At 39.1% G+C, this 17,207-nt stretch overlaps 2 protein-coding genes across 4 annotated transcripts in view; one reads left to right on the top strand and one right to left on the bottom strand.

The window, feature by feature from the left end:
- The window catches only part of LOC124184219 (furin-like protease 2), a 58,814-nt gene extending 44,086 nt beyond the window's left edge, over positions 1 to 14,728 (bottom strand). For 2 of the 3 annotated variants that reach the window (XM_046573673.1, XM_046573675.1), the window contains exons 1-2: positions 14,215 to 14,679; positions 13,016 to 13,562 (exon numbers count right to left, since the gene is read on the bottom strand). In XM_046573673.1, the coding sequence (XP_046429629.1) occupies positions 13,016 to 13,204 (189 nt within the window). In that variant the 5' untranslated portion in view covers positions 13,205 to 13,562; positions 14,215 to 14,679. Of the gene's footprint in view, positions 1 to 13,015; positions 13,563 to 14,214; positions 14,680 to 14,705 lie in introns of those variants that run through there. The other variant, XM_046573674.1, reaches the window with a different exon arrangement.
- A 408-nt stretch (positions 14,729 to 15,136) lies between these two features.
- On the top strand, positions 15,137 to 16,533 carry LOC124184221 (40S ribosomal protein S17). The gene is made up of 3 exons (XM_046573680.1): positions 15,137 to 15,244; positions 15,494 to 15,645; positions 16,223 to 16,533. The coding sequence occupies exons 1-3, from the start codon at positions 15,242 to 15,244 to the stop codon at positions 16,464 to 16,466; spliced, it is 399 nt and encodes a 132-aa protein (XP_046429636.1). The 5' UTR covers positions 15,137 to 15,241; the 3' UTR covers positions 16,467 to 16,533.
- The last annotated feature ends 674 nt before the right edge of the window (positions 16,534 to 17,207 follow it).

Below are 17,207 nucleotides of genomic sequence, written 5' to 3'. Positions count from 1 at the left end.
CATTATATATATATAATATTTTATTTGGACATTATGGAGAATATACGGAGCTTAAAATTACTCTAGAATACAGGATACGAAATTGCTAATAATTGAAAATATTATAGCGCAGTATTTCACTCTGCAGCTTTCGCACTGAATTACACAGGGTTCTGATTTTCCCGATTTCAGGCGAACCAGATGGTATTTCAAATTTTCTCGGGATTCGAGGAACAAAAGGTTTTGAGTTGGGTAAATTCATGCCACAAGCTATAATCTGGAACGGCAATTTAGCCGATTTAACAATCCAGAATGAGAGAGAGAGGGAGAGAGAATGATATAGATCCGAGTACATGTGTACGTACCGAAATGCATGTACCATCACACATGAATATTTTGACACGTGTGACAGCGAGGTATTAGATTTTTCCCGAGGCATCGATAACGATGATTTAACGCCCTGTACGTAATTCGCACGCATGGCATCTATACTGAACGTAAATCAATATTTTCGGTGCATACAATCATGCTCATAATTTTTTTTATAATTCAAGGATATTATCATAATACGCATGGCCAACTTGTAAATTATACAGGGTAAAAAGAACTTCTGCATGCAACAAGCGTGAAAGGATAGATTGACTCGACGATTACTTGCTAGAACGATTCTTTAACGACTTAAGATAGAGAGAGAGAGAGAATAAATAAAAAAAAAAAGAAAAGATGAGAAAAAAAATATCTGGCTTCTTTTACGAGTATAGTTTATTTTAGTTTTGAAAATTTTAACGTTCCAATTCCGACTCTCCTATATGTGACGGGTTTAAATTTTTATTTGTTTGTATATTTTAACATAGCAAAGCACTAACGCAACGGCGGAAGCGGCAGTACTTAGCATCTCTCCGCGAATAAAGCGACTCAAGTGGAGGACGAAGAAGAGATCTTTTATTACGCAACTCCGCACATCCAGCGTAATTATTCATTTCTTACTTCAAGTTTCACAAAGTCGTTTATACACACAACGAATTGAAGCAAGAAATTAGAAACCGGAAGTACGGTGCTACATCAGACGTAACGGTAATTACGCATGATTTCTTACAATGAATAGCAGTCTCACCTTCACGCGGAGATGGAGCGAAATAATTGACACTGATACTTGGCACTGTTGTACAAACTTGTCAAGTCATTAAACGGCAGAAAAGTGAAAAAATTATAGAAATTAATGACAATAATTTTATATGATAAAAGAGATTACGTTGTAGGGCGACATTTTCTTTCGAATTGATCAGAATCGATCGGTATTTTATACAATCAAGCAGATTGCAGTTACATACAACACAAATATCGTACTTGAGTGCATTCATTTCGATCCCGAGACACGGAGACGGAGATAAAAATCTCGATATATACCTAATGCATAATTCACGAGCATAGGCGTTGTCGAATGTCGCAGGACTCAAAAAGTAATAATAATTGCACGAATAATTTGCTAATTAGTGAAGATATCCAAACTCGTTAGTGTAAAAAGAATAAAAAGTGCAAGATAGTTAAAAGCCTCGAACCTTTCAAGAGCTAAATATTTCGAGGATTCAGCGGTACATGTAACCAAATGTAAACGTAAATGTTATGTGTCATGCGGTTAATATACTATACACAACATAATTAAGAACAGTCTTTCGATATGTTATTAAAATCATCGATAGGCAAGATATGTTATACAGCATGCAATTACTGTATCGATTTATGTGTTACGTGAAAGTTTTTTATTTCGAACTGAGAAGACGCCGAATCGAATGAGAAACGATTGTCCGACTTTGGATTTAATTAACGAGACTTCTCACAATCAAGGTTATTAACAACTTGGATAATCGGATCGTACGAAATGAGTCACGTACAATTTGGAAGTGATCGATGTACAGCGATGAGATCAGCCTCGGGCCCAATCGCAGATAGTTGTTTGATAATTACCGATCACCTTGTGCGACGTGCGTGGATCCGGAGTGACGAAGAAACGAAGAAACTACCGTGTTGAAATAGTAACGTTAACGTAACGAAACTTCATGGAATAAATCGTTCTACAAGTTTAGAACGACTTTCGAGGAGTTGGCTCTTCAAAATATGAACATGTTTTCTTTGTTACGATCGACTAGCTGAATTTCAGACAATCCTAAGGCTGCGAAGTAACGGCTTTCCAAACATGCATCGTTAAAGTAACGTTGCCAATTTTAACCTCATGAAACTTCAGGATATTACGTACAGAATGATTGGCGTGGTCTGCAGTCAGTATTTTCAAATTAGTCATGCGGATTCAATTCATTATCGTTGTACCTCACAGAGATAAGTAATTCCCGGTTTGAAATCGCGAGGCGAACGACCGACGGAAATTATACACGACGATGACGTTTGATGTAACGGAGTATGGTTACACATGACGTATAACGAAGAACGAAGACGAGGACGACGAGGTTTGTTTTTATCGTTAACCATATTCCATGGCCCTCTTCAAGTTTCTACGTTTCAACGACAAACAACGAACAAAACTCGAAAGCATCGAGTTCGGGTCTTCATCGAAGTGCATCAACCCGAATCGAGAGAGTAAACCCGCCGATCATATTTCAGACCGATGTGCGTTTCGTCTTATTCTTCGTCTTCTTCTTTGGCCAGAGCTTTGGTATAAAGAAACCCAAGGTACGCGAGGTGAAAAAAGTTTGAGAAACTAAGCAGGCGAGGGAGTAAAGACTAATTATTCAACGAGTTATGAAACTTCGTTAATAAGCCAAAACCATTTTCTCCCGCAACGAATTCCTGATCTATATTCGAAACGGATGTAAAAATCTCACATCTATTCCCTCTCTCTTCGGCAGCAGACTTCCCGTTTCATCGGAGATGAGCGATTCTATGGTAACCCAGTTATTCGTCTACTATACGGACGACGACGTAAGGACTGGAGGTTATATTTTACGATTCACATCCAAAGGCCAGACCAACCGAAGACTACAGCTGTACCTTTGTACCGCGACTAAAAGCCTTGCAGATAAAAACTCGAACAACGACGTCACGTGAGGACGGGTAAAAGAAACAAGATGGTGAAAAATACGAGCAAAACGTGAATTTACCATCAAGAGAGAAAAAGGGACGGTAGAAGAATGGAAACGGAAGGAGAAAGGGAGAATAAGAGTGGCGGATCGGGGATTGCATGCCGCGTGGAAAAGGGAGGAGGAACGGCCGAACGAATTCCTTTTCTAAAAGTCACCGGGATTCTGCACAACTCGCAAGTCGCGTTACGGCAGATCAATTTTGCAAGAGTTCGAGGCACTTCGGAGTAGTCGCAAGCGATATACGTACACGTACCGCGCACTGAAACGAGATATTTTGCCCTAAATAACTTCAATCTCACAGTTTAACCAATGACGAAATCGACCCGATAGTCGATGAACGAAAGGATAAAGTGAGTTCTACGTTTATCTCCTGTTTCCCTTGCTGCCCGCATACCCTGCAGGTATTTTCTCTCTTTATTCTTTTCCTCGATTAATTTTCCGAGAAAATACCTTGCAGCCTCGTGTAACAAACCACAAAGTTTTCGACACGTCGATGATGAATTTTGCAATCTTGAAATCTGCCGCACCGGTCGAAGATGAAATGAAAAAACGAACGAAGGAAAGACGTTCGCTTTTTTCCCGAACCGCCGTAAACCGAGATTTATAGTTTGATAATGTATTGCAAAACCGCGCATACATGAAATAGAAACATCGGATTTGCAGGTGTAATTAACTTCAAAAGATCGCGCAACATTAATTTACGTTTCGTTTTGCGAATAAATTTCGTCGAATAACATAAAACGAGTATTAAAACTTTATCGAAATGGAGATGGTTTTTTTTTATTTACGTTGCATCTGCATTCGTGGTATAAAGCCGTAAAGAATTGTACACGCGTGACGTTGATGATGACGAAGAGACGAATGACAATCGCCCGCCGTTGTTGAGTCTGCCTTGCAGGCGATTAAGAGTTTGTCCGGCTGCTGCTGTACTATCGAGGTCGGTAACCTCTTCGACATCAATGAATTGCACATGAAGAGTGGTTGCGATTGACTGCTAAATATCGCGTGATTACCCCGATGCACGTAGGTACATCCATACCTACGCCACACAGTGTCTATAACGATAAACTAAACGCACTACGAATTCTCATGGCTCATCAGTTGGGCCTTGCACTTGTAGGTACATACTTATAACCACCAAGGCGTGTTTCACCGGAGCAAGAATCGACAAGGTGATTACGTATTTCATAATTATTTACATTTTATAGAGTAATTACGAGAGATTACTTGACAGGTCGCTGAAGAAAATTGTAGTTCGAATATACTCACGAGGTACGGAAATGAATTTTTGTCTGTGAATCGATCTCAGAATAAGCAGGTGATGTACGTATATAAATAAATTTTTATAACTGCTTTGAAAACGGACTGTACTTAGTTAAGGATGAGTGACCAAAAGCGGTTCAACGTATTTCATGATATAAACGGTACTGTGCATAAGAAGAATCGAATAAAAGTCCAGATTTTCGAAGCTTCCAGCGACGCTTCCGGTTTTTTTTTTTTTTTTTGTCACTTGGTATTGCGGAAACCGAGTAAAACCGAAAGATCAGACAGGAACTTGAGGTTTTATTCGAGGGTATAATAGGTATGTAGAAAGCAGCCGGACAACCTTCCAACAGAACCTGATCCAATCGATTTCCGCAAAGGACTGTACTATATAACATATTCGGCTTATCTCGCGGGTACCTTGTACAGGTATAAGACAAGCGCTTGTGCAACGCGACCAGCTTGTACTTTGTATAAATTACTGTAAGATGGGTGAGAAAAAAAAGGGAGCGATAAAAAGAAATAGTTCTTAGCGAAGATGTCGTTCCGTTGTCTACAGGAGCTGATAACCTCCACGCGTTCGAAACGGAAGCTACACAGCAAGTATAGAACGTACTTCCGGAAGTAAAACCGGAAGTGGATGGCTGTGTTTTCAGGACACTAGGAGTAGATTATACGCGCAACAGCAGCGTGCTGAACCTGGGTAAACAAGTATCCACCATAATCCAGGGGTTGTATACCTGACTACGTTGTACCCGATGCACGTATACTTAAAAGATATCGCCACCCGTTAGAAACAAATATTTACTATCTCTCATCAGCTGCCGATTGCGCGAGAGAAATTCCCAGGGTCATTGTTATATTGTATACACATATAATGATAATATCCCAAAGTTGACCAACGGCGCTGTTGAATTTCGTAAAGAGCAATTCGAAAACAGGGCGTGGCGTTATCTTATCTGCAAGACGCAAAACCAAACCACAATGAGGCTGGAGTTGGTAACGTTAACTTAACCGAATGTCAGGAAAAAAATCGACATTGCGCAATTTTGGAATAGCTTTCAAGGAATCGGTGTTTCAGAGTATGTTTTGTTGATCATGGTTTGCTAAATTTCAGACATTCCTAAATTTGTGAAGTAGCGATTTTTCGTAAACATGCGTCGTTACCGTAAACTTACCAACTTCTTAAAAACTATCAATATTTTTCGGTTGCGGTAAAAACGAAAAATAGACAAGAACCGTGCAATAGTACGTATAACCACAAACCTAGTATAAAAACGTTCTCTCTCTTGCTTGCGTTTTCTGCGCAGTTTATTTTTCAAAATGTTTTTTATCATCAGAGCTAAAACTGTAAGTGCCGAGGAATTGCAGCCTTTTAATTAATAAAACTGTAAGTGCCGAGGAATTGCAGCCTTTTAATTAATAAACAGATGTTTCGAACGGATACCAGACGAATATTAAATACACATGAAGAATTCCCAGCACGTGTGACAAAAAAATAATTTCTGTTCATTCCTCCCATCGGAATCTTCTCGCCGTTGCCATCCTCGGTATTTTCCAACCCTTTACCACCAATCGGGCGAATCCCGGAATCACCTTTTTGATCAGTCAGTCATCTCACGGCGAAACGTGCATGTAAGGAATTCACCCCGGTTTAAGTCGTATCGTTATTAAAGTAATAAGAATGATGGAAGAAAATCTCGCCAGCTGTTTATTCTTCCCGAATTTAGAACGGCAATGAGACACATTGACCTGGTTTTATATTCGTCGTCGAGTTAGTTAGCAGCGCTCGCAGAAATGGCTTCTCTAGTTGCACTGTAGGTTGGCGCGAAGCCCGCAAGTTGGCAACAAGCATAAGCAGGCAAGTGTTAAGTGAAAGCGGATCGCTTGTAAGATTTTACTCGAGGCGTTCGCATAACACCGACTATATGGGCGACAACAAGTTTCTAGGTTGGATCACAAAAGTAACGTAATGAAAAAAAAAAAAAAATACTTAAGAAAAAAAAAACAATTTTGAGCTTAAATCGAGCACCTCCGAAAGGCCCAATTCGTGTTGAAGTTATACAGGGATTTTTTTGAAAGCCGACAAGAGACGACAACTAACAGCAATTATCGCGGATTTTTATTCGGATGAGAAGCAGAGAAAAGAAATACGAGAGCTTTTTTCTTGCCTTTATGTTTTCATTTTTATTCCCTCCCTTTTGTTCGTCCGTTACATTTACCTCGAAAGAAAAGCGCAATTTAAAATATATTAGTATGAAAACCGTCGCAAGGTTTGCGTGTTCGTGTGCGCAGAAATCTTCAAAGAAACAAGATCAATGCTGCTTTGCTTTCACGGTCTCCAAGGTGTTTTAGATTCTTTGCAAGGTCAGGACAAAACTTTGACTTTCTGAAAACCGAGTTCAACGTGATTCGTTTCCAACTGTTCCTTAATTTCTTTTCTTTTATTTCATTTTCTCAATTCGTTTTTGCTACCAACTACTTTTATCCGATGAATTTTCTGCCGAGTTACGAAAAATCTCCGTTTTGTACATATATGGGATATTACAGACATCTTTCTTCGTCCGACTTTTCGAACTGTTGAATATCGCTAGTTTCAGAAAAAAAATTTATAAAAATACGTACGTACATATACGTAAAAATAAAAACTGATAACGATTACAAGTTTTTGCATAACGTTGAAATGCGCCGAAACCGGAAAAAAGTAGATTAATTGGATAATATTTCTCCCAGAATAGTCGTTTTTACTCGCCGATAATTTGTCGATTTATTCAAATTTTTGTTTGTTTCAAAACAAATTGATTCATATAATACCTATTTTTCAGATAAAAAAAAAAATTCTCTTTCTAAAAGTAAAACAGAAACGATATAAGAGAATCGTTGAAATAAATATTATCTTGGATTGAAGTGGGTATCATTTTTTGTTCCCGCAGTAAGTCTTCTAAGAAATTCTGTTTGAGCAAATATTTTATGGTCCAGAGAAGGCGAAATGTTAGGAAGAATAGTACATTATGTAACGAGGTATTAACCGATTATTATTCATGTGTTACACATATGACTTTATTCCCGACTCAACTCTGGCCCACATGATTATAAACCTGAAAGCGTTTTTCTTTTACGTATAACTGTGATCTATCAGTCTGAAAACTATAATATTATTGAAAGTTTATAATGATACAGAGGAGATTTAGTTCAAAATAGAAAACAAAGGAAGAAAAGTAGGAAAACTGAAACATTAATTTGCGGGGAATCCCACAGATGAGGGGGAAAAAAGTGAAGAGGGAATAATATGCGACTTTATTCCTGCTATTCAGGCCGAGAAAGTGACCATTATGGTTGAGCCGGGAATAAAGTTACTTTATACCTCGTACATGTCGTACTTACGTTGAATCGCACACGGAAGATCTCGGCAAGTGTCCTTGCCGTTGTTAACCTAACGTTTGTAAATGTCATCCATCTTATAACCGTAGCAGGTAACGAGAGCTGGAATAATCGTTATTCAAGCTCTTCCTGGTATTCAAGAATAGCATAGCGATCGAGCTATATTTACCATGGGAAACACTGACGTGTGCAAAAGTCGGTATAGTATAGGTAGTATACTATAATTATATAGACAACAGGATATAAGGAAGAATTATAACGTGTATAATTATATGTATAATCCATCTTCGAGTAATGGAATAGAAGAATCAAGAAAGAAGAAAAAGAAGTTTTTGCAACGTGCAAGAAGCATTGAGAAATAATTATAATTATCATGCGAAGGATCTTTGATATCGCACGGAATAAAATTCAAATGTTTAAAAAAGAATGTAAGAAAAAAAAAATTTTACAATGTTTTGTACGGCGATTGTAAAGTGGAATGAAAAAAAAAATGAATAAAACAAGCTGAAAAAAAAAAAGAAAAGAAGAAAGTCCCGTGCAACCGTCAAAATGAGACGTTGATGTGAAATATCGTTACATCACATCGGAGGCCAAATTGATGCATACAAAGCATAAATTACACGGTTTGCAGAGTATGCCATTTAGTAGCTGTGGTAAACCTCGGTATTGTGTGAGCTGTTGACTTTCGAACAGACAGAGGAGCGATAGGTACGTTAGAAATTTGAAAAACGCATATGGCTTGGTGCAAGTTTGTAATTAAAATAAAAAAGAAAAAAAAAATGACAGAACTCCACGATATCGAGGAAAAGCAAAAACAATACCCCTGCAGTTGAAAGTAACGCATAGACGGTATATATCGTACCGCGATAAGGAACTTTCGAATGAAATATAGTTCCAAGTTAGGTAACATAACGTACATGTTTCACCTGGCCACCAGTTACGATAGCAATTAAAATCAAGCATAAAAACAACACCTCGACACACATCCTTTAGAGTTTTCCTGTCACTGAGATCCTTATTCACGGTTTACCGTTGAGTAACATAATTCTACTGTGGTTTAATTAAAACGGTGTAATAAGATACGACTCGTCAGTCCACGTGACGAAATGAGTAAATAAGTCATGCCGGTGGAGAAGATTACCAAGTATGGAAATAATGGAACGCAATTAATGCTTTGAAGCCAAATGATGGGCGAAAGGGTGCGTCGTCGTCGTCAATCGAGATCGGATAAGTTTGACGCTTTTCGAATTCTCGAAATTCCCTAAATTCGAAAATTGCTCCAAGCGTAACGTGACGCGAAAAGGAGAAGCCAGAACCAATCATTGGATAGCACAACGTATCTCTTTCAAATAAAGTGTAACCGAATAACTAGTCCGAATAGATCGTAATTATAACATTTACTTTCGTCGGCTGATAATTCACTACGAGATTTACCAGAACTCAACAACGATGACCTCATGTGCGGAAAAATAAGATTCGTGGAAAAATCGTCATCTCGACACTTGGATACTCAATCCTAGAATCATATCAGGGCAGACATTAAAGAATTCTTTGTATAAGTTACTGTACATACGGAAAAACAAAATTCTTACTAATCAGTGAAAGGCACACAGAGACTACAGATACATATATTTACGGACAATGGCATGATCCTTAACATCGACAAAACACTGTTAATGGTTTTTATTTTAAACTTGGAATGATAAAATGAAGCATGATACTTAAACGGCATCCGCGGTCGATTACTAAAAGCAAAAAATTAATCAAGCTATCAGCTGTCCAATTAGTGTCTAATTGGGAAATATAACGATGGTGCTAAGAAGCGTTATGTGTTTAGAATGTAATACGTTTTTGGGAATAGGTGAACGAGCACATTTTCTAACTATTAGTACCGTGTTAAATCGAATCGAAATAACTCATTTTAAAAATGTGACAAGTATTCAAATCCATCTTGAGGGAATCAATGAGTAAGATGCTCCTACAGTATGCTCGTGTACCCAAAAAATCCTAAAATCATTCCGAATATCGATGACATCTTAAAAGAAGAAGTTGATATAAAGATGAAGAAAAACTCAATGGCTGAAAAATGTTCACGAAGATATTTGCGGATTAAACACGAAATCAATTGAAATTCTCAACAGCAGGCATCTTTTGTGTATCAAACGAACGTCTCGCGGCGATGAATTATGCTAATTTATCGCTACCGCAATCAGTCCATCAAGGAAAAGTGTTTTCCCAAAGCGTTATACCACCCGGGGGTTAGTAGATCCTAGATCTGAATATCCAGCTAGACAACTCGCGGTAGGCAAGGCCGGAGCAGTGATTGCCTACTTACGTAATCAGAAATTACGGCTGGAAACGTGCCGGGAATTCTAACCGATGATGGCCTCTCATTTGGAAATCTGTTCCCGAAGAGCAGGCGCGATAAGACGACGATGGTCGACACAATTTGCTGACCACCACACGTACCATGCGGGAATATAATCCGCGGCTAAAGCAAAGCTCTTATCGTACATTGCAGTAACCTAGGGCAAAGGTAAACACGGACACAAAGTGTAAACACGTTGAATTGAGTAGAGGAGAATTTCGTAAATTCTGTGTGTTTCTAACCAGGCGCGTATAAGCAGCGGGATTGAAATTCCGAATTGGAAAAGTTCCGAAAGTGCCAAATTCCGAATTTTGTGGTCGCGAAATTTGTAGTAAAGAAATCAAACTTTGACGGAAACTGGAAACATCAAAGTTTCGGTTAGTCCGAAACCAGACGTACAAAGTAACCAGAAGTCAACGTTCCGAAAGTGCGGAAATGAGAAACTTTAAAAGCTGAAACATCGAAATTCGGAATAATCCAAGATTTTCAGCTCTGCGAATTACTGGCTTGGAGAAATTTCATCACTTTGATCTTTCTTTGTTCTGGAATTTCAATATTTTTACGTTTGGAATCCCGGTCATTCTGATTTTCGGTTTTTTGATTTTTTATACCCACACGTTAAATTTTTAGAAATTTTCCTCTATCGAAACTTGAATTTTCGGAACGTTGAGCCATCGGATTTCCGAAAGTTCGAAACATCGTTGTTTCATAAAAGTTTGATTCCTTTACTTCAAGTTTCACCACCAAATAATTCGGAATTAGGCGCTTTCCGAACTTTTCAAATTCGGAACTTCAACCCCGCCCTAAATATAATGTAAATGAGTTGCAGAGATGTTGCGCGAATTGTATTTTTTTTAAACCCCCCCCCCCCCCCCCTCAATAGCTATTGCTGAATAAATTTCCATTTTTTCAATGCGTGTATAACCACATTTCACTGAGATAACGGTTGATATCGAAGAAGAAGAAAAACTTCCAATGCTTAAACGTGAGAGAATTCTTACGAAATATGAAAAGTGCATAATCCATCCACCGATGATTGATCAATGCACACAAGCTTTCGCAGTGTCGTTACATCGAAGAAATGATCACGTATGCGCGCCTTGGCACCGATTTGCTTAACCAGTTACTATAAACTCCCACGTGATTCCACCACGATGGCATCTAACTACCTATCCATATCAATGGATCGCACAGGTGACATCGTATTGGTTATAGGTTCGCGCACGTGGCCATAACGCAAGTATCAGCGACAAACAACACAGGGAGGAGGAGTCAGCGAAGCGAATCACGCAGAGATAAATCCTCGAGTGAATACAGTGGGCGCTATTTTCTACTTCGATGGATTTACTGTAACGGTAGGTACGAAGAAGAGACTCAATGTACGACCACACAGGTGGCAGTCATCTATTTACGGGTCGATGATCCAGCCTTCGATGATGTTTGATTTATCGTTTAGATGTTTCAAGTGTATATAATAAATCCTTGTGTTGTTCCTAAACTTTCACACGTACTCTATAATATCGATGATATTATTCATTTCTCACCACACTCGTACTGTCATAATACGAACTAAATTGACAAGATTATTGAACGAAAAATTTATTTTCTTTTGATGTTGAAAATGCATACGTACGTACATTTACGCATATGAACCGACTCCGATAATTGATCATTTTCACCTTAGGTACAATAAAAGAAAAACACCCTTGTTCGATACCACGTCACAGTCTATTAATTGCAAGAAATAAATTACAACTCACTAAGGAGATATAAAAATATGATAAAAATACGAGCCTCCATTAGTTGGGTGAAAAGTGTGATCGATTAATAGATAGAAGAAAAGATATAGCATCTGTTTCGAATAAATTGCGGAACATAAAGTCGATTGCTTTGAATTTGTCAATATTTTTTCTTACGTTTTTCTTTTTCTTTGAAAGCCAATAGCGGTTAATGTAAACGTAAGACTCATTGACCTTATTTTCGCATATGTCTTACATCGTGTAACATACATTATAAATATTACTTGGTTATACATGTATATATATTGTACTTTGAAAATTGACGCGGTCAACATTACTGATATAAATATATATATATTCACGTATAAATCCGAGTTTTGTTGTAAAGTAAAATGGTAAACTTGAAGTACGTGGAGACTGAATACAATCTTTTACATCGTCAACTTCCGAGTGAATAAAAGGCGAAAAAAGTACCGTTACCGTGAAAAGAAATACGCGCGGTTTAAACCGACGACTCGGAAAGAAAACTAACAGGTATAACTTGATGCATAAAATATCTCGAGAAGGTTGTTGACACGGACAAGATGACAGACACGTGTAGTGATACAGAAACGCGGCTGCATACGTACGCTCCTGGTCATTCATTTATACATTCCCGAATGCCGTTTTCTCGATTCAATTTTACCTGTCTCTTCCAGATATATCGCATGAGTTACGATACGTGGGAAATTTCACGACGATGAAGCGCCAAGGGCGAAAAGTGACGTGGCACCTGGAAGAATGAGCGAAATAGTCTTGTTTCTTTACTTTAACGACCGGTTAAAATTGGACTCCCGCAAATGCATCGCGCCGGCTATACCGTTCCGTTACTTCGAGTATACTTACGGCAGTGTAAAATATTTTGAAACGTGCCTCGCTGATTAGAAACTGAAAGTTCCGAGATGTGAAACGAATAGTTTAAAAGCGTTTCTCTCTATGTACCTGTAATACAATGCCTCCACACCGTCGGAAGTTTAAACGATGCAAATAACAAATTCAAATCACGTTAAATATCTGCCAGAAGATGAATGAAAAAAGTGTTCTTCTAACCAAATCTCTTATGGAAGAAACAGTACGAGAATCGCTATCGCAGTTTTGTTGAGGATTCACAATCGTTTACGACTTGGTAATTTTAGGGAGAATTTTATTACCTGTCCGTGATTGTCGAATCCGTGTTTCTCCGCGATAGCTGAAGCAGCGTCAGGACCGTCCGGGACGTGAACGGCAAAGTGATTCATGTAAATGGTCGGTGGCCGGTTGTCAATCCGTGGTTTTGGTCCAGGATTCGCCGACACAGCCATCAGGATCACAAGGCACAGAAAAACGACCGTAGGACTCATGGTTGAAGACTTTTTCGTTATTATTAATTTTTGATTAATTGAAAATCACAGGTTATTAGAATTCGTTATTTTTTTTTCTTTCTTTCTTTCCCCCTTAATTCTTTCTTTCCTTTTCTCGCTTCAAATACAATGCAAGTTTTAATCGGAACGTTCACTGTATCGAAATTTACAAATTTCAACTTGAAACCGCTTTTCTTCTTCTCAACCGGTTCACAATTGGACACTCATCGAACACGACGAAATTTCGCTCATTGTCGGCACTACGTATGATGTATAATTCACGACCGATGGATCCTCCTTGTTTTATCAACGATAACGGTACGACGAAATTTTCATGAAAAATCCGAAGAAGTTTGATCTGAAAATCGACAAAAAGAAAGCGGATTAAACGTCATTATCATTGTTTACACCAGCTTTGAAACACAGTGTCTTTGTTTATTTTTTCTGATAATTTATAATTATTCCATTAAGATTAGATCTCTACACGGAAAATTAAACCCGAAAAACTGTTTGTACATGCAAAATTGGAATTAATTGTAAGTGAAAGTTTGGAGGCATCGATCCATCACTGCAGTTTAATCGTTTTCAAGTTCGCACGGCGCGGTAAAATCGACGAAAAAGTGGGTATCGATGCCAAGAGGAATATTCCAATAAATTATGGCGTAAACACGGATGAACGATGAAATGGGGAAAGCATGTCAGGGATGCGATAACGACCCTGCCCGCCTCTCTTCGAAGTAGATTATTAAATAGAGAGGGTGCAAATAAAAAAAAAAAAACGAGAATAATCGGTCAACGTTTGAATGAAGCGAGAGACATTTGACAGATATATGCAAAAGCGGTACGAGTAAATAAAGCCGCGAAAGAATCGCGTGTCAGACGTCAGAGAGCTGACGTTGACGAAACGCGGTGTAAAACAATACTCCATATAAACAGGCTTCGAAATAGACGGAACAGGATGTAAAGTGCATAAACGGAAAGTAAGGTTATTGGTAAAACGTGATGAGTACCGTGATGGCGAATCCCAATATATCGATGCTGATCGGTCGTCCGTTGTTGCGGTGGGGTAAATTTGATCTAATTGTAAGTTAGACGCGAAACGACGAGAGGCGATAGCCGGGGAAAAAAATATTATTAACATAAAAAAAAGTAAAATAAATAAATAAAAACAGCCCGATATTCCAACAGCGACCCGGTTATCTTTTGGTAGTTCTGCGTGACATGGTTTTCCGCACGATCCTCTCCCGAGATTCAAACTTTCGCGAACATGTGTGTATAGTATGATCGCGGCGTACTGGAACCGCCGAGCATACGTACACACCGATGGAAACGCACACGCGCACGCACCAATTCACCCCCGATTAATTGTCAAAAGACGTATGCGAACCAGCGACCGAGCTACCGACCACCGCTAGCCAAGTGTAACACGGCACTGACGGAGGACTGCTTCGCGCTAGCCGCGCACAGCGGGTCGAGGGGGCGATAAACAAACGGTTTCTACCTCGCTCGCTCCTCTGCCATTCGACTCTATCTCTCTCCACGGCTGCCTCCGCACGCTCGACACTCTATCTGACGTCTGGTTTCATCCCCCCCATCTTTCGATTCTACGGGAGCACATCGAGCACTCGGCGACGTCGATTCCTCGGCGGATCGCATCACTCGGCTGACTTATCAATTACTGATCATTCGGCGATCGCTCGGGGTTGGTTTAAATAATTACAAGACATCGTTGCACCGCACATGGGTTTCGACCGTTTCGACAGCGCAGCAAACCCGCCATTAAATCGACTTGGGTAACTTGGCTTGCACGCTGTTCGAGGCTTCGCGACGAGTATAGCGACATTTGCCGTGGCGGTGGTCAACTTCGTGGTTGGTTCGTCGGTAACGCAGGAAAAGTTTTTGTTTACGGTACCCTGTTTTGTCGGTACCTTACAGTTGTACTGATTGTAGTTGTGGAAGTAGCCACGAGACCCGGAAACTCAATCGAAGTATTTCTCTTTTGGTCGGACTAGCGCCTTTTCCGGTATACCAGCAATCATGGTGCGTATGTAATTTTGACATTTTCTTAGCGTAATCCGTAAATTTAAGGTAAATCAGTTGTGGAATGTGCGAAGTAGCGGCGTGAAAATTGATTGGAAAAATCACCCCGCATCGTTGATGCAATATTTTTAGCTGCTTTCGATACGCGATAGTCCAATGCCTCGGGCAGCTTCGTGCTGCTAGGTTATGTAGCGAATGGCGAGTGTTTGTTGATGTATATTATAACATAAATGTGATTTACTATTTCAGGGTCGCGTCAGGACGAAAACTGTCAAGAAGGCCGCACGGGTCATTATTGAAAAATACTACACGCGTCTGACTCTGGATTTCCACACCAACAAAAGGATATGTGAGGAAATTGCCATCATTCCCAGCAAACCGCTTAGGAACAAAATCGCTGGGTACGAAAAAACATGACAAATCAAGCTCCTTATATCCTGGAAACCAAATTTTGTTTTTTGACAGTGTCGTGAAAGAGTATTTCATTTCAGTGTTGTGAAAAATGGTGTAACCTCTAATGTTGAAGACAACACGTAACTTCCAACGTCACTGGCAGTTCTTGGCTTCAGACTTAGCTCTGTACACTGCTATTAACTGCATATTACGCGGTGCCTTGAAAGATTTTTTAATAACAACCGGAGCAGCTTGAATAACACTTGTTTTTAAATGAAGCTGAAGCTAGCAGCCAGATTTAACAGCCAAATGTGTTGATCTCTTTGGAAATAGAAGAATGCAGTTCAGTTTTATTCTCATAATTCTCGGAAAGTATCGGAGATTTCAGGTACTTCACAAAATGTAAATTTTCAGCCTTTGCTACTCAATTTGAACAAACATTAGAACGTTTCGCGGATAATTCTAGCTGCTAGCTTCAGCCTTGTTCTTGTTAATGTTTTGCCAATCGAGTAAAAGATATTTTGCTGTGCAAAAAGGTTATGCCAATTCTGAGACAAGTACTGATAGAAAGGATTTTGATTTCAGGTTTGTTACGCACCTGATGAAAAGACTTCGCCATAGCCAGGTGCGAGGCATCTCGATCAAGTTGCAGGAGGAAGAGAGGGAGCGTAGGGACAACTACGTGCCAGAAGTCTCTGCTCTGGAGCATGACATCATAGAGGTTGACCCTGAAACAAAGGATATGCTTAAGATGCTTGACTTCAGCAACATTTCTGGACTGCAACTTACACAGCCTGTCGCCCACCAGCAGTTCGGCAGACGTACATAAATACACGAACACTCCGTATATTTGTCAGATTTACCTTTTTAATCAATAAAGATGTAAACTGACTTCATTTCTCTTGTGTTCACACCTTTTAAACCTTCCAGATTAATATCTTATTTTCATTTTTTCGACCGTAAATATGACTATTTTTCCTTTTATTTACATCGCCTATGAAAAGTCTTGGGATTAATCCACAGGAGAGCCAGATATTTAAGCATAGTCTGACCCACCAATGTTTATTCAAGTTCATTGGAATCAAATAATAAATGTACTCCGTAATTCGCATTTTGTAGATATGAAAATTGCAAAGCCTATTCACAGGTCTGACAAAGTATACTTTTCGACAATTTTAAATACTGCCAAATAGTTTTCCGTTTCCAATTCTAGTGATGTTATTTTCAGAATTACTAAGTGTGCGTCCAGTGTTCCCGTTCAAGAGATTTCATGCCAATTAAAATTTATATTTAGTGTGTTATTTAATAAGAGACATTTGCGTAATCGAGTGATCGGTGAAACTTCCACTCTAGACTCGATGTCTGGATAATTTGATGAAAGTGGATGTATTTCCCTATTTCTAATAACTAGTGCGTCAAACACGGATGTACTTTTTTCTTGCGTTTTAAATAGAATATCGATACCGGCATAAGCAATTGTTTAGAAGTCGTTTTCGTTAGTTACCGTCTTGCAAAGTACGCAGGTAGTTATAGAATTTCGCGTTACATAACATCGCGTAGGTAATCAGTT

This window comes from Neodiprion fabricii, chromosome 6 (genome assembly GCF_021155785.1).
Source record: "Neodiprion fabricii isolate iyNeoFabr1 chromosome 6, iyNeoFabr1.1, whole genome shotgun sequence".
Taxonomy (NCBI): Eukaryota; Metazoa; Arthropoda; class Insecta; order Hymenoptera; family Diprionidae; genus Neodiprion; species Neodiprion fabricii.
The sequence above is the reverse complement of the archived record's forward strand: the minus strand, read 5'-3'. Positions and strand labels throughout refer to the sequence as shown.